The sequence below is a fragment of the Dipodomys ordii genome, unplaced genomic scaffold (assembly GCF_000151885.1).
Source record: "Dipodomys ordii isolate 6190 unplaced genomic scaffold, Dord_2.0 Scaffold49, whole genome shotgun sequence".
NCBI lineage: Eukaryota > Metazoa > Chordata > Mammalia > Rodentia > Heteromyidae > Dipodomys > Dipodomys ordii.
The window spans coordinates 13,835,659-13,861,872 of NW_012267265.1; the positions used below are offsets into that span (position 1 = coordinate 13,835,659).

General features: G+C 36.4%; 1 protein-coding gene across 4 annotated transcripts in view; it reads right to left on the reverse strand.

Annotated features, from left to right (window-relative positions):
- Mapk10 (mitogen-activated protein kinase 10) overlaps positions 1–26,214 on the reverse strand; it is a 313,485-nt gene that overhangs the window by 12,687 nt on the left and 274,584 nt on the right. For all 4 annotated transcript variants that reach the window (XM_013020133.1, XM_013020136.1, XM_013020135.1 and 1 more), the window contains 2 exons: positions 4,680–4,743; positions 2,752–2,829 (listed from right to left, as the gene is read on the reverse strand). In XM_013020133.1, coding sequence (XP_012875587.1) covers positions 2,752–2,829; positions 4,680–4,743 — 142 coding nt within the window. The remainder of the gene's footprint in view (positions 1–2,751; positions 2,830–4,679; positions 4,744–26,214) is intronic.

Sequence of the window (26,214 nt, forward strand, 5' to 3'; positions counted from 1 at the left end):
CTCTGTCTGACTAACACTGAGAAACTAAACTGTAGGACCACCTCTCTGTCACCAATTACAAGTAACCCACTTGTGATTTAAGATGATCTATATAACCTTCTTATTCTTACCCCAGGTCCCTGTCTACTTAAAACTAAGGCAAATGTCAATATTCCTGAAAATGCTTGGAAGATGTACTGAAATGCTATCCTCTGATTGGCTTCCATGTAAGAAATCTTTTTTTCCCCTGTTCTTCAAAATGTCTCTTCATTTGGCATATAGAAGTGAGTGGCCAGGAATGACGTATGGGACTTCTGGAGTTCAGGCCCAAGGTCTAAAAACAATTACAATGATTGTTCCATGGATATTCATTTTAACTATATTGGTGAAATTTAGGCATGTGTTTAAGTACTTAGTGGTTTCTTATTTATTAAAGGTAGTTGGAATATGTAGCTTAGCTTCCACAATTAGGAAGAACAAGGTGAGTGACTTATTTTAGAATTAGCCATTAACCATTCAACTACATAGGCCTCCAAAAAAATTTCATGCTGGTGCAAGGAAGGAGGGTGAAGGAGGATGAATATAGTAAAAATACTTATTGGACATGTGTGAAAATGGGACAATCAAGCTTGCTGAGACTGGTTTGAAAAGGGGAAGAGGAATGAGGGAGAGAGATGAAGAGGGGAATTCTAATCAAGGTATGTTGTATGCACAAGAACATGTCAAAATAAATCTTGAAAAATTAACTAATGCTAATAAAAATGTTAAAAACCACAAAAAGAAGAATCAAATTTCCACTTTAAAGCAGCAAACATTTTGATGATTAAATGCCAGCAACATACACTTGCTGCTTGACCCACTTATCTTAATAGAGATTAACAGGGTGATTAAATGTGTATCTTCATAATATGAAACATACTAATTTTCACGCTGCAATAAAGCTATGATCCTATTAAATTCTTTCTTTGGAATAACACCTAGAAACATGCTGAGAAAGGAAATGAGTGGTGATTTACAAACTAACATGCATTTATAGAGCTACTGTTATTGAGAGAGACTACTAAGACATTGAATGGTACATCAAGATGATTGCATCCTTTGTTCTCAACAAATGTATAACCAATAGGTAATAAGGCATGAGCTTCAATATTTAAAACACAAGGAAAGTAGAAAACATAGGAAGGAAAGACCCTATTCTTTGAGAAAATAGGAAAAGTCTTTTGCAACAAGGTGGAATGGAAAACAATAATGGTAACTTGAAATGTAAGTGAATAGCATAGATTCTCATGCAGTTCATTCAGCCATGGTCTGAGATACTGGAATATCTTTTTGGGTGGAAACTGACATCTTAGCTTCTTAATGACTGGATAAAATATGATCTGGTCCAAGGATAAATTTTTCAGAATTAGTCATACTGCCATGACTAGTGACATCTTAAGATGATTGGATTCTGTCTGTGAGCTCATATAGCTGCAGTGGGTAGAGCACACAGATAAGTTAGAAACAGCTTCTACAGACTTTATCAATCTAGATGCTAGAATGAATGAGTAGTGGAGACAGGTGGAGGGAAATCAGATTGCCTTTACCCTCCCTGAGGAGACAGGATAAACTGGACAGAGCCTCAAGTGCAATAGTGAGAAAAGCATGCAATAACTGAACTGTCCATTTGGGTGTGACAGTAGCTACGGATGCAAATCAGATATTCTAAGAGGAAGATCAGTAGGAGTAATTCTCTCAGTCTACACCCTTTTCTCTGAAAACATATGTCTATATTATAGATTGAAAGTAGGTCCAAATCAGTTTTCCTCTACTCCAGTGATTTGCAGATGTTATTCCATACACATGAGGCTGCATGTAGTTAAAATAAACAAAGCTAAAAATAAACAACCACATTTTCTAAAACTCAAAGCACTAATAAGCATAAGAGGATTCTTTTGATCTTATGAAACATTTCTACTTATAGAAATGTATATGTGAATGATAGAAATTTATAAGAACAAATTTGTGTTGGATTAAAGGTTATCCAAGCTGACTTTAAGTAGAGCCTAATTTAGTAAATGCCTCAACTATTGTTTCTTTAACGTTGAGAATGAAGGAGAAAGTTGAGGCTCGATGAATGTATTTCACTTGACTAAATGAACGACCTCATAGCCCAAGAGGCATTATGGTAGTTTCAATGAGAAGTAGTTACTTTAAAGCTAGTTCAAGTTCTTCAGGACTTACTGCTTTCTTAAAGTAAGTAAAAAAAGAGAAAGAGAGAGGAAAGAGAAAAGAGAAAAAGGGAGAGAAAGAAAAGAAAGAAAAGGAAAGGAAAAGAAAGAAAAAGAGAAAGAATTATTGTGTTAGGTCATCAGTCACAATAATCTGAATGAATGCCTCAATAAAGATCAAAACAAAATTGAAATCTTAGGAAAATAGTCATATGAAATTTGTCCAAATGGCCAGGCACCAGTGGCTCACGCCTGTAATCCTAGCTACTCAAGAGGCTGAGATCTGAGGATCACGGTTCAAAGCCAACCCGGGCAGAAGAGTCCTTGAGACTCTTATCTCCAATTAACCATTAGGAAACCGGAAGTGGCACTGTGGCTCAAGTGGTACAGCACTCGTCTTAAGCTGAAGAGCACAGGGATAGCGCCCAAGCCCAGAGGTCAAGCCCTACAACCGACCAAAAAAAGAAAAATTGTCCAAATGCTATGTTATTCTTTGCCACCCCTGATAAAAAGGCCTGTAAAATACACAAGTATTTACTGGTTATTCACTGAGAGTGAGTACCTGAAGGAGAAGGTTGTCCTTTTACTACGCCATTTTTAGTCTTTTCTTCTGAATTCATGACTTCCTTGTAGATAAGTTCTGTAAGAAATAGTTATCCATGATATTAAAATTTTATCCTTAACCCAGATTAAAGATTAAAATTTGTTAATGACAACATTTTAATGGGGTTGATAAATATATATATATATGCATGCATATATAAATACACACATCTATGTACATATATGTATGCATATATACTCGAATAAACATTTTACGAATATTTTGTGGTGGCAATTCCTGAAGTGTTATAGTGTTATCAGTTAAAGACTTCATTGTTTCTAGTTTGGAGACCAACTGTTATTTTGTAATCACAGCTTAAGAGGTACGTATCCTCATAATTTTAAATTATTACCTATTCTACAACTTGCATCCTTCATTTTTCTTTCAGATTATATTTTGGATTTGTAAACCTAAATATATTTAAAAATACATTTTGTTCATTCTCAAACTCTTAACCATCTGTGGCTTTCTCATTATTAGAGTGAAACTTGAAAGTCTTCTGTTCTATTTATTTTTTCCTTCTTTAACTGAAAATTATTTGGCACTACTCATACTTGTTTTGTAATAATATATAATATAAAGGTATTTGATTCTCCAATTTACTCTATGTTCTCCTCCAGTGATGTCCATATCCTACCACTTACCTTGTCCCTAAGAATACTTTCCTGTTCTCATTTAAACCAAACCAAGTCTTTTCCATCTACCATCTTGACATCTAGCTATTCCTTCACCTTCTTTTGCATATGCTCATTCATGCACAAGATTCACCAACATGTACAGTGGAATCTCTTTACTCTCTTTATAACCACGTTGCTGACTCCTACTGCTGGCTTTACTTTTTATCTTTTATATATCCTTACATATTTGTGATTTTCCCCCCAACATATATTCACTAATTTTTAAGGTAGGTCAAAGTTTCCTTTCTTCAGATCATTTCTTCATATTCCTCCCTATTTTCTTCTGATCATCTGACAACACCTGCATTTGATTTTCTTACATTTACTCTTCTCTGTAGTTACTTAAGAGTAGCTTAACAATATTTTACAAGTTCAACCTGTTTTTCTGCTTTGTTTCAAACTAAGTGTAATTTTGAAGATGGAGTATAAGGCTGGAGAAGTTCTGAAAAAAACAGATAAATATGTTTATTGATAAGTTTTTAATGTAAAGCCTGATAGTTACACATACTTTTTATTAAAACCTCCAAGTCATATAAACCTAGTGAAGTCATTCATGTAGTAACTTATTTAGCTTATAAAGTTAGCACAAATGTTATTTTACGTTTCACATGATAGTTTTATGTTCATACACATTGTTTAATGTTTATAGCCTTTCACCATGGCAAACATTTTGACAAACAGTATTAGTTTGAGGTGTATATGTGTGTGTCGCTACTGGGGCTTGAATTCAGGGCCTCATGTTCTTACTCAGAGCTGTCACTCTACCACTTGAACCACATCTCCACTTCCAGCTTTTTGCTGGTTAGTTGGAAATAAGGGTTTCACAGACCTTTCTGCCCAGGCTAGCTTTGAGCCACAATCCTCAGATTTTAGCATATGAGACATTGCCACCTGGCTTAGTACTACATTCAAAATATCAATCATTAATTCCTATTCATTGTTGTACAATGTAATATTCTATTAATATATCTTATTTGAAGTTTCACAAGCTTTGAAACAATCTTTTCAAATCTTGCCCTTGTGACGATAGAACTGAGGTATAGCTCCAGCACAAGAAATTTAAAAACATCTTTTAGTAAATTAGTTTACAGAACAAAGTCATGGGGATGCTTTCCGCATCCTGAGTATAGGATGTAGAGAGGATTGGATAATTTGGCATTCTGAATTTCAATACAGCAAAGAGCAGATGTTTTAATATAGTAAAATCACCTTTCCACTCATCAATGGTATGTTCTCTTTCATCCAGCTGTTTGTCATATATCTGAGGTGGAGGCTGCGGAAGAAGAACAAATAATACATTTTCAATTATAACCAAAACATAATGAAACTTTCACAAAGCACATGAATACATTTCTAGTTATTGACTTGAGGTATAATCACAACAATATGTAAATTATGGGGTAAGTACAAACAGTTCATGAGTTAAAGTTCCCTCACAGACTTCTGGGAGATCTACTTCAATTGCAGTGCTTTTCACTGACCATGTAAGACAGCAGAACCCAAATTCCAAAAGCTTGCTTTCTAGAACCTTCTGCTTTAGAATCCACGGTGGCTGGCTCATTATTTGTTAGCAAGGGCCTACAGTTCCGTTCCTGCTGTTCACTGGCCAGCAAAGAGAGCAACATTAAAACCTTCCCAGGCGGGCAAGATCATGTCCCATTTTTAAATCTTTTCAGAAAAAAAAGTCTACAATTTTTCTTCATAGACCATAGTGCTAATCCCCAAGATAAAGAAATATCTAGATTCGTCTTTCTTCTTGATGCATCATAAAATGCATATGTGTAGCTCTGTGTTCTATATTTAAGTGATTTGAATATCCCTCCCAGTAGTCCAGGCAAAAGAAGCTATTAGTTGACAATGGAACAGGGCTATCTTGTACTCTGAAGGGTCCCTGGGATCGTCCTTGCCGGGGAAATGATGTGATAGAGTCCTCAGTTGTACTCAGGCAGAGAGCATTGCTCTTCTTTCAAAGAAACTCAGATTTTTTTTTTTCATGCATCTACGTGCCTTCCAGGAAAGAAGTTCTCTAATTAACTCCCTAGCCTCTTGCTCCTTGTATTTTGACTCAGAATATCTATCATAGGTGCAATATATGTCACTTAATATAAGCCAAGTGACATAGAAAAATTAATAAGCCATATTACCATGTAAAGATAAGACAAAGAAGCTACACCTACTGTTACTGGACCAAGTGCATAGAGGAGCTACAAAATGTCTAGGAACACAGCACAGGGGAGCCTAGACTTCATCCTTGTCCAGCACTCCACCAGCAAGGGACAAATGAAAAGAATTCATCCCCAAGAGTGAGTCAGACATATTAAGATGTGGTTCCTTCAAAAACAGCTCTTTGTCCAGTAACCAAAGGATTATGAATCCTAGCTCCTCAGGAGGCTGATATCTGAGGAATGCCCTTCAAAGCCAGCCTGGGTAGGAAAGTCTGTGAAACTCTTACCTCCAATTAAGCACCAAAAATAGCTGGAAGTCAGCTATGGATCAAGTGGTAGAGCGCTAGTTTTGAGCACAAATGCTCAAACACAGTACATGGGCTGTGAGTTCAAGCCCCAGGACTGGCATACACAGAAAAGGTTCTTTGTAAGAAAGGCTTGGGACACACACACACACACACACACACCCCTTTAGGTGTCTGGGAGAGGTTCTTTGGCTCACAATCAGCCACAGAGGCCCTTTCTTAAGATTCAAAATCTCAAGTAGCCTGCAAGTAACAGACAATCATATCCACCCCCATAGCATGCTGAGATAGCTCACATCCACATCCTGTAGAAGCATCTGGAAATGAAAACAAAAGACTTTGTCCAGATGTGGTAAGACACATTAGCATGATTAGTGTCAGAGAACTATTCTTGGGCCAAACATTTCCTCAGCACCTATTTTGGCTAAAGGAGTAAAAGGCTTTCCGTAAAGCTATTGCTATTCCAATGTCAGTCAATGCAACAGTGGTCAGCAATGAAGCAAAAGCAGACCTCTGTCCCTTCTTGTCCCCAACAGTAGTAAGAGCACACAAACAATGACCAAGGTGAGATACCTGGGAGATCAAGCCCTGACCATGAATCCTGACTGGGATAGAAGCTTCTATCTCAAATCATAAAGGATTACCCAAGTGATAGGAAAACTGATTCAATGAGTGAGTGAATAAAATGAAGTCTTTCTGAGGCTGCTATCTGAGAAAGAAAATGCAAAGACATTCTCTGGTGTGCAGTTCGTAGGTGCCATTTTGCTCTGCTGCTGCTTCCTGGCAATGAGTAACTGCGGTTAGGCGGCTGGCCACGTGGCTGTGTCCAGGACGCCTGTAGTGTGAGTGCGCATGCTTGCAGAGCCTGGAGCTCTGTGTTTAGTTGGCACCTCTTTCGCTAACAATAGGATCCTCGGAGACTGGCTTCCTCCCACAGTGAGTTTTTCCATTCAATTTTCAAAGTTGAACATGGCTCAAGAGTAAAGTTTCTGCCAAAGTTCATAAATGCCATTTTCAGCTCGTAACAAAGCTATTTTGAGATTTTCCTTGGAACTTCAGCATACAGCTGTTGCTGATGTATAAAGCACAAAGCACATAAACTCCAACCACACACTACAAAGAGGGAATGCAATGTGCTGAGTACGAGTGTTTGCCTTCCAACAAATCATTTTAAACTCACTTGTGTTTGTAGTAATCATTGCAATGAGCTACATATTCAGGTTTGGATTTTGCTTTCTTTTCTGAACAGAGCAAATAAAAGGTCACCTACAATGGCAGGATCCATTTACATATATCTTCTGTATGACAATATACAAGAGTAATAGACCAGAATTGCAATGAGATAAACGGCATCACATATTCACACACACAAACACACACAAACCCACAAACCCACACATACACAAACACACACACACTTTAGCTACTTGGGTAGTTATCATTAGGATATGTGATGAACCATAAAGTTTTCTGCCTCCATCTGCTAAACAAAGGTTGGTGTTTGAATGTTCTTTCCTCTACTGACAAATGGGAAAGCTACTTTATTTTGTGAAGGAACCACCCTAAAGAGAGAGAAAGGGCTGGGAAGGTGGCTCAGTGGTAGAGTGCTTGCCTTGCATGCCTGAGGCCCTGGGTTCGATTCCTCAGCACCACATAAGCAAAAAGAAAAAATCCGGAAGTGGTGCTGTGGCTCAAGTGGTAGAGCGCTAGCCTTGAGCTGAAGAGCTGAGGGGCAGTGCCCAGGCCCAGAGTTCAGGCCCCACGACCAGACCCCCCCCCAAAAAAAAGAGAGAGAGAAAGAGAGAGATGTGCTATTGGCTAACTTCTATATTCCTAGCTTCTCAAGAGGCTAAGATCTGAGGATCACAGTTCAAAGCCAGCCCAGGGAGGTGAGTCTGTGAGATTCTTATCTCCAATTACCCACCAGAAACCAGAAGTGGAGCTATGGCTCAAAGTGATAGCCTTGTGCAAAAGAGCTCAGGGACAGCACCCAGGCCCCAAGTTCAAGGCCCACAACCAACAAAAATAAAAAAAAGAACAAAGATAAAAGGAAATAGATGATATATGTAGAGTTCTTAGAGTTTCTGACTTTTATTTCTTCAGATTTATCAAGATATTGATGATTAATATTATCTTATCTCTAGAGATTTGAATTTTACTTCTATGGCTGTACCTTTTGAAGAAATTGAGCCATATATAGATGGCATAAAGAATAACCTAATACATAGTATATTTATGTCAATGACACTATATGTATGTTAAAAATTGTTTCAATTATATACATGTATGAATAAGCACCTGATCACTATAAGTTAATAGATATTCAAGTTTCTTTCTTTGTCTATTAAATTCATTTAATAAAGGTCTTGTCTACCCTCATGTGCCAGACTATATGAGAAATTGATATTTCAAAATTGGTTAATTTGATGATCTCAAGGAACTCATAACTTTCTGAAGTAACATTGTTACAAAACAGTGATATATGTACAATATTTATTGCACATGTACCAAAATGACAAAAGTTGTGTCTAGAAAAGCAAATGAGTCAGGCTAGACTTAGGTACTCTGACATGGAAAAAAAGACTTTGGAAATGTAGATGTTAGTGCTGATAAATGGAAGACAATGGGAAAAAGGATGGTCCAATCTACAATTAAATTGAAGAAAGATTAGCACAAAGGTGAGCTGAGGAACTTGTGTATGATGTAGAAAACTATTGAGGTTATTCCTTAGTAAGGAAAGTAAGGATAAACAAAAAATATACATCCAAGAATAATTATACATTTTAGTAAGTAAAATCGATATAAATTGGTCTTTTACTGAACACATGCAATGAAAGAAGAATGACACACTGATTTTTTTTTCTTATGTACTAGTCCTAGGGTTTGAACTCAAGCCCTGGTGCTGTTCCCGAGCATTTTTCTCAAGGCTAGCATTCTATCACTTGAGCTGCAACTCCTCTCCCAGCTTTTTTCTGGCTAATTGAAGATAAAAATCTCATGGACTTTCCTGTTATGGCTGGCCTTGAACATGTCAGCCTCCTGAATAGTGAGGATTACAAGCAAGATCTACCAGCACCCAGCAACAGCCTGATTTTTAGTGAGTACCTGGGCAGAAGATGTTGTTTGCAGAACCACTTTAAAAAGTAAAGAATGCAGTAAGCAAAGTAGGATAAGTGAACCTATGCTCCATGTGAGCAGAGATGTTGATTTGAAAATTAAGTGTGAGCTGAAGTTGTAAAAATGCTTATTGACTGGAGGTTTCTGTACATATGAACACCAACAAGAACAGTTGGCTGAAAGCATGAAAGTCATGGAGATAGAAAGGTAAAAGGACCAAAGTAGACCCTTGTCAAACGACAAGGCTTAAACAAATGACAAGAGAAAACAACTCTATTTTAACATAGAATGAGGAGGAGGAGAAAATGGGGAGGAGAAACAATGCAGGAGAAAGAGGAAGAAGGGAAATAGTTGAAGAAATACAGGAGTGGAAAATATTGCACTTTTATAGAAGTGAAATGACCTGTGTTTTTAAAAGAGAGAGTAACTTATAAATGAAACAGTAAGGCCAGCCTGGACAAAGTGTGATGTGAATGAGACTCATCCTAACACACAAGCTGGGTATAGTGGTATGCCTCTATAATTCCAATTACACAGGAGGCCATAGTCTGGAGGATCATGTTCCAAGGTCATTCCAGGGGGTGAGGGATGGGGGAGAAATTATGAGACCCTATTTGAAAGCTAACTAAAGCTAAAAAGAACTGGAGGTGTGGCTCAAGTGGTAGAGTGCCTGCTTAGTAAGCACAAGGTCCTGATTCCACACCCAAATATAGCCGAAAGCAAGATAGCAAGGAAGGAAGGAAAGAAGGAAGGAATGAAGAAAAAGAAAGAGAGAAAGATGTGTAATAAAAATAATCTTTTTTTCATCTGCCTCATTTAAGTAATGTCATCCTTTTCCAATTTGCAAATGAGATTATAGAAACCTAGAGAGCAAAAGTGATTTTTCCATAATCATAGAGTTAATTAGCGACAAATTTAGGCATAACATTTATAGTATCTTACAGGAAACAATAGAATGAAGGAATTCGTCTGAGTTGCAGAAATATTAAGTTAGATAATTCAATGTGTGTGAAACATTTTCATTAAAGACAACTCTGAGCCTCTGACTCTGATTTCCATTCCAATTTTCTGTCATTGCACACGTGAGACTCTATCTGGCAACTGTCATACATGCAGCCAAGGCTTAGACTCTTAAATGCTTTCTGTCAAAATATCTTAGTCATCAGCAGTCTGTACACACAAATCTCAAAGGAGATGAGAGCCAGATATGAGAATCTTCCAGGCACAGTTGTTACTTTTATCCATCTTTGAACCTTGAATTGACATTTTTTTCTATACCAGTCATGTTCTGAACCATATGACAGCCATCAAGTTGTTGGGTTTCTTCTGCTCCTTTTGTCCCAATTAAGCATCTCTCTGTTCTTCTGCCTCGTTAAAGATGCCAATAAAAGCTTTAAATAGCCCTGTCTTTCAGTGTGTACATTCACTATTAATTCAGCAATTGGATCAAAGTAAATGATACAGCATGTTTGTCATGTCATGCTGAATAACACTGATTTTTTCTTCTTGAGCCATTACATTGGTAGATGGTTATTGCCAAAAAATGCAGTGTGAATTGAAACGCTTTAACCAATAAAGTCATGTTTAGTCAAAAAATTAATTAAATCGGGCTGGGAAGGTGGCTCAGTGATAGAGTGCTTGCCTTTCATGCATGAGGCCCTGGGTTCGATTCCTTAGCACCACATGAGCAGAAAAAAAAAGCCGGAAGTGGTGCTGTGGCTCAAGTGGTAGAGTGCTAGACTTGAGCTGAAGAGCTGAGGGACAGTGCCCAGGCCCAGAGTTCAGGCCCTACGACTGGACCCAAAAAAAGAAAATTAATTAAATCATCAAGTCCACATAAGAAAATATGCAATTTGGGGCTGGGAAGGTGGCTCAGTGGTAGAGCGCTTGCCTTGCATACATGAGGCCCTGGGTTCGATTTCTCAACACCACATAAGCAAAAAGAAAAAAGCTGGAAGTGGTGCTGTGGCTCAAGTGGTAGAGTGCTAGCCTTGAGCTGAAGAGCTGAGGGACAGCGCCCAGGCCCAGAGTTCAGGCTCCACAACCGGACCCCCCACCCAAAAAAAAGAAAATATGCAATTTAAAAATCTAACATTTCTTTGAATCTACGCCTAGTGAATAATCTTTCCAATGAGTTACAATTTCCAATGAATTAATGAATAGAAATTCTTAAGGTTTTTACTTCCTGATTAGGAAAATAAGTATTTAGATAGAATAACTCTCACATAGTACTAAATAATATGTACTTCTATATTTTTCTTTATTTCTCTTTCTAATGTGTTCTTATTTCCTCAAATGGGTCTTTCTTTTCTCCAAATATTATATCAAGTCTTTAATATTTCAAGTACAAAGACTGTAACATAAGGCAAAAAAACCTGATTCAACAGTGATACTACATAGGTCCCATGGTTTCCCTTATTTGCAATAACTAGTATATGTGTGAGACAAGCATAAAAGGTCAGATAAAATGATAAGTGAAATGAACCCCAAGGTAAGGACTCAAATGGTTTTTCTTTCTTGCTATTGTTTCTAACATATTTGTCAGGTGATTGTTTTGTTGCTTTGTATGTCCCTCCCCCACAGTATAACCCTTGTTTTCACTGTATTTGATGTTAGTATAATTTGGGGAGGGGAAGGGAAAAAACAAATTGTTTAAAGGGATAAAGGTGGACCCATTGCAACAATGAGATGCACAAAATGCTATGTTGAAAAATGAACTTTACAACTTTGGCAGGGGGAGGTGGGGGAATGTAGTCGTGGGGGAGTGTAGTCGTGGAGATGGAAGGGCAGGGACGGTAGGGGAAAAACAAAGGAGGAGGCAACAATGCTTGATAGGAAATGTACTCGTTACCTTGCTCATGTAATTGTAACCTCTCTGTACGGTATTTTCACAATAAAAAAACTTAATAAGAAAAAACAGTGATACTCACTAGACACTATGTTGTGGGGGATGGGAAGAAATGGGATAAAATAAGGGAAGGGTTAATTCTCTTAAAAGAGAAATGTACTCATTACCTTAGTTATATACTTATTTCTTTTTTTATTGTACAAATACTGTACAAAGGGGTTACAATTACATGGGCAAGATAATGAGTACATTTCTTATCAAGCATTGTAGCCTCCACTTTTGTTTCCCATTCCCATCCCTTCCCATCCTCCCCCCCTCAAAGTTGTAAAGTTCGTTTTCGACATAACGACTTGTACATCTCATTGTTGCAATGGGTCCACCTGTATCCCTAGTTAAATGATTTGGTTTTCCCCTTCCCCTCCACAAATTATACCAACATCAAATACAGTGAAAGCAGGGGTTATACTGTGGGGGAAGGACATACAAAGCAACAAAGAAATAATCTTATAAATGTGTTAGAAGCAATTGCATGAAATAAACTTAGTTATGTAATTGAAACCCCTCTATATATTACCTAAGTAATAAAATTTAATTTAAAAAAAGAAGAATGAAAAAAAGATGCAGAGCATTGTCAAAGAAACAGTAACTTACTGGCTGACCCCTCAAAAAATGAATACCTATAAATATTTTTTAAAAAATAGAATAATCATTTTAACAAAGCTCAGTCAATGTAAAGAAAACACAAAGACATAACATAAAGGTACCATGACAACAACAAAGAACATAAGAAATCAAACAAAGAGATCAAAGCTATTTGTTCAAAACTCCAGAACTTCTACAGATGAAATACAACCAATAAAGAAAAAAATGTGATAGAACGTATCAATGCAGGACTGATAAAACAGAAAAACTTCTGGACTCAAATACAAGTTACTTGAAAAAAAAAACTTGTAAGGGAAAAAGAAAAGAATTTTTTTTGGGGGGTCATGTAGCCAGAACTCTGGGCCTAGATGCTGTTCCTCAGCTCTTCAGCTCAAGGCTAGCCCTCTACCACTTGAGCCACAGTGCCACTTCCAGCTTTTTCTGCTTATGTGGTACTGAGGAATCAAACTCAGGGCCCCATACATGCAAGGCAAGCGCTTTACCACTGAGCCACCTTCCCAGCCCCAAACAATTTTTAAAAGGAAGAAATGTTATAGGTGCTTGGCACCTGTGGCTTACACCTATAATCCTAGTGATTCAGAAGGCTGAGATCTGAGAATTGCAGCTTGAAGCTAATGTGGCCAAACAAATCTGAACGATTATTTAGAAAATGGTTTAAAAATTATTTTCAAGTAATTGTACAGAGGGGTTTTAATTCTACAAGTCAATTTATGAGTACAATGCATTTTTTCACCCCTTCCATCATTCTTTCCATCTTTCCCAACTTGATTCATTCCCTCCAGTTACTTGAAAAACTAAAAGTGAAGGCCATGTCACAATGTACACTTATTTATTTTTTTTGTTGGTCATGGGGCTTGAACTCTGGGCCTGGGCCTGGGTGCTATCCCTCAGCTCTTCAGCTTAAGGCTAATGCGCTACCACCTGAGCCACAGAGCCACTTCCATACAACGTATTTATAATAATCAATTTTATATTTATTATTTGATCATGGTTTTAAGTAAATATATAGTTTTATTTGTGTGGGGCTTTTTCTTAAGTCTGATGAGTTGAAAGTACTCTATTTAGTTTTAAAAAAAACATCTCTGGGAACTAAACTGATATTTTAACTTTTGTTCCTACTGAAGTTTCAACTCAGGATTCAAGTGAGAACTCTCACTCTTACTTGTCTTTTCTTGCTCATGACTAGCACTCTACCACTTGAGCCACATATTTTATCTTGTTAATTTTTGTCTTGCATTGAGTTTCTAGAAGTGAGGCCTTTGAAAGGACTGGAATGCAAATGATGATCTTCATTCTGGAAGTATGGGAAAGGAGAGCTAGGGAAGCTCAGATGGCACCTATAACAAAAGGCTTCCTTGCTGACCTAAGTCTGAGCTGTGTTAAAGACTGCGTGTGAGAGCTGGATGTTAGTGGCTCACATTTGTAATTAATCTCAGCACTGCAAGATGCTAAGATCCAGAGGTATAGGCTAGAGAGCGCTACTTACAGTTTTCTGAGTGGCTTATTGGCGATAAGAGTCCCAGGGACTTTCCTGCCCCTGGCTTTGAACCCCAATCCTTAGATCTCAGCTGGTGTGTGTGTGTGTGTGTGTGTGTGTGTGTGAAATAACACCAGTGCAGATGGGGAAACAGGATTTGTGTGTGTGTGTGTGTGTGTGTGTGTGTGTGAAATAACCCCAGTGCAGATGGGGAAACAGGATTTGTGTGTGTGTGTGTGTGTGTGTGTGTGTGTGTGTGTGTGTGAAATAATCCCAGTGCAGATGGGGAGACAGGATATAGACAGGAAAAGAAGAGACTCACTCAGGAAAGACTGCATGAAGAATCAGTGTCATAGAATTTTAAAGACATGTGCAATTGATGATATTGTATGATTGTTTTTTCTCATCATCTTCATAATCCTAGTATCACTTTTACAAAGCTAAACTTTCACAATTATCTCATTTTGCCCTGGTAACAACAATTGTCTCCTAAATTAGCAATTGAAGCATAGTTCATGTAAGTGGAGGTGGCAATATGTAAACCCAGATCTATCTGAATACAAAAAATTCCGTGGAGGAATTTTTATGCTTTTTTGTTACCCAACTATGGCTTATAGTTCCTCCTAAGTTAACTTATTGAAATAAATATGTTTATTAGACAAATACATCAACATAGAATGGCAGATAAAGAAGCTAATGCTATTTCCAGCTAGAGAGACCTTCAAATGCTATTAATTAGTATCATGAATTAGATTTCCATGTTTATCTCCTGTAGCGTGAGGTGTCTGCTGCATTGTGATGCTGCCACCATGTGGTTGGAAAAAACAGGACACCTATGAGTTCATTTGAATGAATTTATCAAATTTATCAAATTGCTCTAACATGGGAGTCCTTACCCATGTCTGAACACTAAATTCATCCAGAATCTTCAACAGCATCAACGTTTGCTGCATATCAAACCAGAGATCCTGATTTAATTGTTTTGAGATGTGGTCTGGGCATTGGAATATTTAAAAATTCACCAGGTGATTATAATATACAGTCAGGATGAAGACCAGTGCTCTAACCAATTAGGCATAAAAGGAAGATCTTGTCATTTACTTAAGTATATTTTATTGGTATAGATGCATGAGAACTCATTGGAGAGAAACTGGTTTTCTCCTAGTCTTTAATTATATAATATATATATATATATATATATATATATATATATTGTATTTCTGGGCATTTTAAAGAATAGAATAGACTCTGGTGGCTCATGTTTAAGTAAAGGCTTGACTCAAGTGGTCAAACACCAACTGTGAGCAAAAAAAGTTCAATTCAGAACGTAAGGTCCTAAGTTAAAACTCAAGTACCACCAAACAAAACAAACAAAAACAGAACAAAATATTTGTGAATCTCATTAAATTAACATGAAATTTGTATCTCATAAGCAAGGCAGGCTACAGGCAAGGTGAACAAGGATTTTTTGATGGGAAACAATGGAAAGAACATAGGATTCAGAGCCCTGTGGATTCTAACCTTCAGTTCATTTAAGAGAAAAGTAATTTTAAATTTTCTACCACACCATACCAGGTAATTTAAAAGTCTTTTGGAAAACTTTCAAGGTAAAAAGCTTTGTATCACAAAAGGTTATACATAAAAATATAGATGCGATTGGAGCTATCAGAACACTAAGGGACCAGAAGAAAGTTAAAAGCTGGTGATATACATATTAATTATAATGTAAACTGAGGGTAAGTAGAGAGATTAATTAAATCATGCTCCCATGGTTTCACCAGGGAGTTAAATTCAGATCTTCACATTTTCATTCTGTTCTGTAATTTTCTCTAAGGTTGGTCCACAAATGTATTAGCTTACATCATCAGAAAGTTTAGTCAAGGCTTGTAAATAGGTATTCTCTTCACTGTTCCATGGAAACTACTTTTTCAGTGGTTCTATCATTTAAAAGACCCAGTACTTGGACCTGCAATAATGTGGTACCCAAGTATAGGTATTCTTTTATTCATCCTTTATTTTACACTACTAGACATTATTAGTCATCCTTGAATTTCACTTACCTTAACCCTCAGATCTAACTACTTATATCCATATAGGCTGTTACCTTCTAAATATCTCTATCCTCTCTAGGTACTCTCAGGCCACCATCAATTCTAATCTATGTTACTACATATATACCCCCTTGCCTGCTCTCTGTCTTCACACTGCAGTCAGAGTAACCTTTTGAAAGTTCAGATTAGATAATGTTGTTACTCAAAATGATTTCCCTCACCCTGGCGTAGAGTAACAAGTCCATAACAATGCTTAGGAAACCCTTGTTTAACAAGTCCCCTGTTTACCAGCTTCAAATAATCCCTCACCTTTCTGCACTGTTACCCCCTAAAGATTTACAATGTTCATAACCTTTGCTTGACCTTGAAATTTAATTATATACTCTTTCTCTGCCTTTTTTCCCATTTAAATAATTCCTGCTTTATCCTTCATGCTTCCATTTAGCTATCAGTGCCTCCAACGAGCCTCATCTATCCTACATTGCTGAACTGTGATTCCATTACCTCATAAGTTTTAAATTGGAGTACTTAATTGTCTGTCTTCTCACTTTACTGTGGGGGATATAATCAACAACAAAGATTGTGTCTTTGCTCATCAGTGTCCACCACTGCATGTAATATACAGAAATTCAATTAATGCAAACGTGAATGAGTAACAATTACTGTGCTTTAAATTCATACCCTATGAACAGGAATCAAGGTGACATTAATATCCCAATTTCTATCATGAGATAGGTCATCTAGACAAAAAAAAAAAGCCAGTAAGGAAACATCAGAATTAAGTGACATTCTTTGGTCAGGTTGGGGGGTGGGGAATGTAGGAGGTGGGAAGGGAAGGGATAGTAGGAGATAAACAAAGGAGGGGGTAACAATGCTTGACAAGGAAGGTATCCATTAGCTTACTGATGTAATTGTAATCCCTCTGTGTAGAATCTTTACAAGAAAATAAAATTTAATATATAAATGTCATTATAAATCAAAGGACCTAATAGACTTTTACAGAATATTCTACCCAACAACCACAGAATACACATTCTTCTCAGCAGCAGGTAGACCTTTTCTCAAAACAGATCAGATTTTAGGGCATAAAACAAATTTAACAAATATACGAAAACTGACATAACTTCTTGTGTTTTATCAGACTATAACAGAATAAAAATTAAGATCAACAATTAAAGAAACTAGAGAAAATATTCAAACACACAGAAACTGAACAATATACTATTGAATGACCAATAAGTCATTGAAGAAATAACAGGGCAAGTAAAAATTTTTAAAATCTTGGAATCAGATGAAAAATAAAAGTACAACTTATACCTTTAAGACTTAATAAATGAGTTGGAAGAAGAATGTTTATTACTATAGAACTTTATAGCTATGGAGAGGAGGAGAGAAGAGGAAGATGGAGGAACAAATATGATTAAAGTATATTGTATGTGTGTTTATAAACAATATAATGAAACTCACTACAGCTTGTAAAAAGAAGAGATATAATATTATATTTGAGGAGGCTAATTTGATCAAAGTGCATTATAGACATATATGGAAATATTGTCCTTCTATTTGACTAATAAAATATACTAATAAAAAGGTAGAAAAAAGATGAAAAATACTATTTTGTTTGACATTATTTAAATAATGCTTAAAACAGGCAAAAAGATTCCCTCTTTGCATGCACAAATATTAGCTAACATGTAACATTCATTAGCACCTATAAACATTAGTGTGCTCAGTTGTAAATATGGAGTTATTCTTTCAACGAATATTGGTTAATGATTATTAAGAACCAAACAACATTTTAAGAACTTGGAATAAAATAGTTCCTCAAAGAACCAATGTCTGTTTGTGTAGAACTTTTAATTCTAGTGGGTGAAATTAACAATGAAAGAGAATATATAAAGCCCAAAAGTAAAATTTTAGACAAAAATAAGACTAAGAAGCTAAATACAGTGTAAGAGTGTTATTCTAGAAAGGACAGTTGTGGAAGAATTCCTTAAGAAAGTAGCATTTCATGGCTCTTAGCCATGTGGACATACACAATGAAGAATGTTTCAGGCAGAACTGTAAGACAGTATATCAATAGAGAAGCTTGCTTGGAATGATCAGAGAAACACAAGAAGGCCAGTACACTGGAGAAGAGTGGAAAAGGGGATTCTGAGAATTTATAGCCAGGAAAGTAGACCAAAATCAAATCAAGGAGAGAAACCTTTTCTCAAATACAATCATGAAAACAAATTGGTTCATTAATGCTAACATTTATTAGTGCAATAAAAAAAACGCAACCATAGTTGCACAGGAGGTTGAGAGATAGAGGCCTGTGGTTCAAAGCTAGCCTGCGTGGAAAATTTCCCCAAAAGTCCATCTCCAAAATAACCAACCAAAGCAAGGTAGGCTCAAGTCAGAGTGCCAGCTGAGCAAGGAAGCTAAGCAAGTGTGAGAGCATGAGTTCGAAGCCTATTTGGGAAAAATAAATAAATAAATAAATTTAAAAACACCAGCAGGACACCAGTGGCTCATGTCTGTAATCCTACCTACTCAGACTACTGAAATCAAAGGATCATGGTTGGAAGCCAGACCAGGCAGAAAAGTCTATGAGACTCTCATTTCCAAATAACTACCAAAAATCTGAAAGTGGAAAAATGTGGCTCAAGTGGTAGATCATTAATCTTGAACACAAAAGCTCACATACATCCCTCCACATTACAAATCTCCAGAGAAACAGCCACCCCATTAATAAGTGGACTAAAGAATTAAAAGAGACTTCTCTGGAGAGGAAATAAGAATGGCCAATAGACACATGAAGAAATGCTCAGTGCAGCTGGCCATAAAAGAAATGCAAATCAAAACCACATTGAGGTTCCATGTCACCCCAGTTAGAATGGCCATTTTCAAGAAAACAAATAATAACAGATGCTGGTGAAGATGTGGCCAAAAGGGAGCACTAATACACTGTTGGTGGGAATGTAAGCTGGTTCAACCATTTTGGAAGGCAGTATGGAGGATCCTCAAAAGACTAAACATAGATCTCCCCTATACTCCACCAATCCCACTTCTGGGCATTTATCCAAATGATCACAAACAAGGCCACACTAAAGCTACCAGCACAACTATGTTCATTGCAGTATTATTTACCATAGCTAAGATATGGAACCAACCCAGATGCCCCTCAGTAGATGAATGAATGGATCAAGAAAATATGGTATATATACACAATGGAATTTTATGCTTCCATCAGAAAGAATGACATCGCCCCTTTCATAAGGAAATGGAAAGACTATGAAAAAATCATATTAAGTGAAGTAAACCAGACACAAAGAAACATAGGCTCTATGATTTCCCTCATTTGTAATAATTAGTATAAGCCTAAGTTAGTCCTGACAGAGAATCATAATATCTCAAGAGCTATGAACATATGACCATATAGGTCCTTTTTTTTTTTTTTTAGTTGTCAACCTTGATGTCACCAGTCACCAATGTACTGAATCTAGTTCTTTCTTCTTATTTCATTTTTCTTTTTCCATTGGTTTATCCCAGCAATCTCTATCTTTGATTCTGGTACCCTCCACTTGTATATGCATTTATCTGATTGGAGGAAGGGAAGGGAAATAAAATGCTGAAAGAAGTATAAAAGATGACCCATTGCAACAATGATACTCACAAGACACTATGTCAGAAATTAACTTTACAACTTTGTGGTTGGGAGGAGTAGGGGGAGGGCAGGGATAGTGGGAGAACAACAATGGAGCAGGGAACAATGTTCAACAAGAAATGTACCTTACTCATGTAAATGTAACCCCTCTGTACAGCATCTTTACAATAAAATAAAATTTTAAAAAAGAAAAATAAACAAATAAATTTTAAAAATGCTCACGTACTGGGCTGAGAAGGTGGCTCAGTGGTAGAGCACTTGCTTTGCATGCATGAGGCAAAAAGAAAAAAGCTGGAAGTGGCATTGTGGCTCAAGTGGCAGAGCACTAGCCTTGAGCTGAGGGACAGCACCTAGGCCCAGAGTTCAGGCGCCACGACTGGACCCCCCCCCAAAAAAATGCTCATGTACAGTGCTTAGGCTCTAAGTTCAAGCCTTGGAACTGGTAAAAAAAATAAACAAATAAAAGTAAAAAGAGAATTCATCATGACAAGCGAAATAAGTCCAACAAAGCCAGGTACTACATTTTCCCATATGTTAGGAAAATGGGGGAAGGGTTTTTCTCTTATATGTGAAATATAGTTGGAGGAATAACATGAAGTTAAAAGTGACCACCAGGAGTATGGAAGAGGAGGGGTAGAATAAGGATAATAAAGAGTAAAAGATGATATTAAAGTACATTATATGCATGTATGGAAGTATCACAATAAAAGCTCTTAGTATATACAATTAATGTACACTTATAAAAGTAAAATATTCCACATAATGAAAAAGTAGAATGTAATAAAAATAGAGTATGAAGATATTGCTTTGTTGTGTGTGTATGTGAGTTTGTGTGTGTGTGTGTGTTTGTATGTGTGTTTATGCATACCTATGTGCATGTTGGGTTGTAAAATAAACCTCCTTTCTAACTGTAAACATGGTATTTGGAACAACTTATTGTAAATATGATGACAAGTCATTGAAGAGTATCTGAGAAATTATGTGATCTATGTAACATTTTAAAAGAAATCTCTTGGCATACTAGAGCACAGAGCACAGTAGACAAGAATGGAGCTGGAGGAGAGTTAGACATTAGGAGTTACAGGGTGGAGGTGATGCTTGTTTGGCCAAAGGTATGAAGAGGTTTAAGAGACCATCTCAGAAACAGGTATTGAGGATAATCATCATTTTCTGAAGTTTATTATGACTAGCAAATCAGAGTGAGTATGGAAAAGGGTTTTATATGAGAGGTACTCAGCACAGCACTGGGTAGTTCGGTTCAAGTGACATTTATTGATGATATATTTTGTGTCCACCGCTGTTCTATCTCAATCAATAAAGCTAAATTTCTGCTTCAAAGCAACTGTAGATTCAGGAGTGTTAGACACAAAAACTAATCATTTCATATAAAACATGCTTACATACATATATTCACACATAGAAGCTTCTTTAGTAAAAGTTAAATTCTGAGAAGCAATAGGTTTTGCTGTAAAACCTTCTTTCCAAAGGCTAAAGAACACATCAGCTTCTTTGAGCTGCTATAAGGAAAACTGAGCTATAAAAGGGCTAGAAGGAAGCAGCTGATTCAGCTATAAAATCCATCTGCCATTTGCACTGAACGCCCTCCAGCCTTAAGTCAGGAGCCAGATGAGCAAGAGAAAAGATGTCTTTGGCAATCCTACATCAATATGTGAATTATAACTAGTCACTCTGCAGACTTTAGCCATAGAAAATAACTCTCCTCCCTTAACAACACTGAGTAGCCCCAGAGTACAAACCCACAGAGAATATAGAAATCAAGCCACACATCAGAAACTTTATTAAGGAAAACTGGTCTCAATATTTTTTTTTACCTTTAGAGGAATGCTACCATATTTTAACTCAAACTTAAATGAGTTTCAATTCTAAGAAAGCTTCTAAGATATTTGTTATTTATACTGTTTTTTTATCATCTTAAATATTAATTTTTCTCTTTCTACCATTGACCTCTCTGGAAATGTTTACAACTGGACAGGTTCTGGATTAATGAAATACTTTACTCAATAATAAAGACTTCAGTTGATCAGTTAATAAAAGACACGTCCCTCATTGCTCTGCAGATTCAATACATTTAGCACCTTAAACAAGAAAGCATTTATCTTCTGCATTTACACAGAAGATGATTATCAGGAAAACATGACAGAAGTTATTATTGTAAGTCACTTCTTTTAAATTTTGTTGGTATATAAGTTATTTAAAATACTTATTTATGAAGAAAAATTGGCTTTTAAATAATGCAATAAAAATAAGCACTGGCTTAGAACCTTGGCTTTAAGCTATGTGTCTTTGCAAAATAATTTTAATATCCTATAAAATGGAAGGCAGATACCTAGAGATAGTCATGGGGTTCGTTTAGATGGGGTAATACAGAACAAAAAAAAACAAGGAAAAGATTAAATAAAAGAAAAGAATACTTCAATATTCAATATGACTACAATTCAAAAGTATTATTAACTCTAATATTTCTGAGACTCTACTTTATTCAAGGACCATATAATGGCTCAGATGATAAGGGATTATTTTCAATCAGTAATGTGACCAGAAATATCCTACACATCCCATAAAGACCCTTCACTTTAATAAGCATAGAAAAGCCAATGATAACAATGAGTTAATGGTTGCCCCTCAAGTGTGCTGGGGAAGAAAAGAAGTTTGTGAATCAGGCACAATCACAGCAAAGTATAGACTAAAATAAATGTAATATAAATATAAATGTAATGAATTTATATACTAGAAATGTAATATAAGTTTATACCATATAAATATATAAGTAAATATATTTATATACTACATATGTAATACAAATATAAATGCAATGAATTATCTTTCCTCCTAGTTTTACTGTTTGCAAATCTGTTCCATTCTAATGGATTTTCCTAAGGCAAAGCATTCATTTAGAAAGAAAATAACTCTAATCGAGCTTTTCCATTAACATGACAGAAAGAAAGAAATGGCAATGCCTTTTCTCTTATATATAACACAGTTCAACACAGCTAGATGTAAAATATTTCATTTCTGCCCCAAAAGCACACCAATGTTTTGAGCACTTTCATGTTTTTCATCTTAATGCATTATTAGATAAGACACTTCTGGGTCCAAGTGTAGCTTATTCAACTATGCCACAAACTATCCATGACCCTGCCCACTGCAGCTAAAGTCTCTTTTACCTTTGCTCCATCTCAGCCACCTCACCTTCCTGCATGTTCTTTTGCTAATCTTCACCAACATACCAATCAGAAAATAAAAAGATTTGTCTGAAACACAAATCCTATTATGTTACTCCCTGATTAAAACCTGTACAGTTGATTCCCCAACCAGTATCACAGGGTTGACTTAAAGATGTGTTCTGCTGTGGTCTCTGCCACCTCCATCACATCTGTTGTCATATCCTCCTCTGGTCACATGCAATCAACCTACAGTTACCTAGATTCATTCACATCTCTCTCCTCTCCCAGCCTTTGCCTGTCTACTAATGTATGGGTTCTGCATTATTTTCTTCTTCTGGTAGTACTTGCTATTCCTTTTCCATAGAATTGTCTACAGTAATTATGCTTCTTATTTATATAACTACCAACTGTATGGTATTATAGGCTTTTAAATAGCAAGAACTACACCCTTGTTTCATTAGAAATAATCAGCCCTTAGTGGTGATACTTAGTTGAAGAGTGATACAAATGTAGGTAAAAAAAATCAAGTGGATCTGTCCATGTCAGCAAACATCTTTGAGACCAGCCAGGCACCTGTGCTTATGCCTGTAATCTTAGCTACTTGAGGATTGCAGTTTGAAGCCAGCCAAGGCATGAAAAATTGTGAGATTCTTACCTCCAGTAAATCACCAAAAAAGCCACATGTGGAATGGTGGCTCAAGTTGCAGAATGCTAGCCTTTAGCACAAAAGCTCTCTGACTACTGTGCCCAGGCCCTGAGTTCAAGTTCTAGGAATGTCACATAGGTCTCATCGCTGATTCTATGTCATTATTTGTCCTTTTTGATTGTTTAAAACCTCTTGGTTTCTCTATGATAGAATATATGCAATTATATTTTAAATTCAATTGTGGAGGAGTGACTCATTACTTAAGGATGTCTATGTATAGATATGTTAGAATTCTGGCTATGGATAAGCCTTTTTGTGATTAATCAGGAATCATAAGACAATAGAGCAAGGAACATGAGCAAGCTGTTTCAGAATAAGAAGTGGTGACAGATTGCTATACAATGAAAACAGCATTCTTACACATATGTCTTGAAATAAAGCTACAAATTTGTTTTCTGCTGAATTAAGTAAAAAAACAACTCATATTTAAGAAATTTTCAAAAAAGAGTAGCATATCTGTTGTGTCCCTCACTTCTTTCAGAGGAACCTAGAAAGTTCCATTTTCACGCTTACACACAACAATGGAAATCAGATTCTCTCTAGAGTTAGAAACTGGGGGGGAGGGTCCTTTGGTGATCCTTTAAAAATATTTTTCATGAACAACAAATGGTACTCTCTTTCACAAGACGCTGTGGGCCACTAATCCATGATAGACCCTGTGAGTCTCATCTTAAACCGGCTGCAAGTTATGGAACAGATTTTTACCATTCTTAGGACCCTCTTGCCATTAGAAAGGCACATAATAATTTTATTAGAGTGCATACTCTGCACAAGACCATAAACTTTGAATAGACTTGTAAAAAGAAGTGTAACCTTTTCAGTATTCAGTCTCATCCTTGAATGGCTTCATTCAATCTTCCCCTCACATATAACTGGGGCCGGAGGATCCAAGTAATGGTTCTACCCCCAGGGAAGACTGCTCAGATTCGGCCTCCTCCCTGCCTCCGAAGGTTACCATGATTTAAAGCTCATGGGTACTTTCTCTCTATCCTGTTTCACAATACATCAAACTTCCCTGACACACAAGTCACTACAGTTCTTTTTATTATTATTTTCCTGAAGTAGTTGTTCAAAAGGGTTTCAAGACACCATGTCAGTTTGTGAGTACAGTTCTGATGCCACACTCACTTCATCTCTATGTTTTGATTCTGTGCTAAAGATAAGTCAACAGAAACATCCTACAGTGTGTAAGAGTGATCATTTTTTATTTTCATGTGATCACAAATAATCATTTTCAGCATCATTAAGGTTTATGCTTTCAAATTATTTGCCCTTCTCTCCTAGAGTGAAAAATTTCTTATTTTTGCTCCCAGCCTTGATACCATAACCAACCATAAGGATGATGTCTGAACAATAATGGCTGATGAACTTAATCCTGTGATTTCTTCCTAGAGAAAAAAAATTAGAACCCTTTAATGTATTTTTCTTGTTGCTCATTGGTTGCAGTGCTGAACATAATCATTTTCTTAGGAAACAGAGGAAAATCCTCAGAGACAAACATGGCAAAGAAAAATGAATATTGCAAAGGGAGTAAGTCATCAATTAGGAAAAAACAAACTGGAAGCCAGATATCAGGAAAGCTGATTTGTCATTCTCAAGAAACCGATGTTGTTCATTGTAGAATAACCTTATCACTCTAAAACAGTTGCAAACCCTTGATGGTTTCACAGCTCAGGAAAAGCGCTATCTACCTGAACATTAGGCAATGACTGTTGATTTCTATTTCTTAGGGAAATGTCATTTTAAAGTTATCTAGACCTAGGTGCTGGTGGCTCATATCTTTTATCCTAGCTACTAAGCACATGGAGAGCTAAGGACCACAGTTTGAAGATAGCTCAGGCAAAAAAAAAAAAAAGTCTGTGAGACTCTCATCTCCAGTTAACCAGAATTGTCAGAAATGATAGTATGGCTCAAATGAGAAAAAAGCTGAAGTGAGAATGCAGACATCTTAGTTCAAGCCTCAACATGGAAGCACACACACACACACACACACACACACACACACACACACACAATAATAGTAATAATAATAAATAAGAAAGATGTCTAGAACCATAACAAACGAATTGCATATCAATTTTTTTAAATCACAATAATAAAAATTGAAAACAGTTTTAATTTATCAGCTACTCTCTTCTCCATTCCCATAGTAAAAACAGTAGGAAACATTGAAGATAAAGAAGCATCTCTCAATATAGATAATTACCTTGAGAATATACTATACTTTTCTAAAAAGGCTTTAAAAGTCTTAAGTTATGTCAACAATCACTACTGTACTCAGTAAATTGTCAGTAGTATTTGTAGCTCTAATTGGTTTTTTTTGTTTGTTTGTTTGTTTTTGCTGGTCCTGGGGCTTGATCTCAGGTTCTGAGCTTTGTCCCTGAGCTTTTTTGCTCAAGGCAATACTCTTCCACTTGAGCCATACTTCCACTTGCAGTTTTTTGGGTAGTTAACTGGAAAAGATAAGACTCTTTTTTAAATTTTTTTATTGTGAAAATACTGTACAGAGGGGTTACAATTACATGGGCAAGATAATGAGTACATTTCTTATCAAGCATTGTAGCCTCCTCCTTAGTTT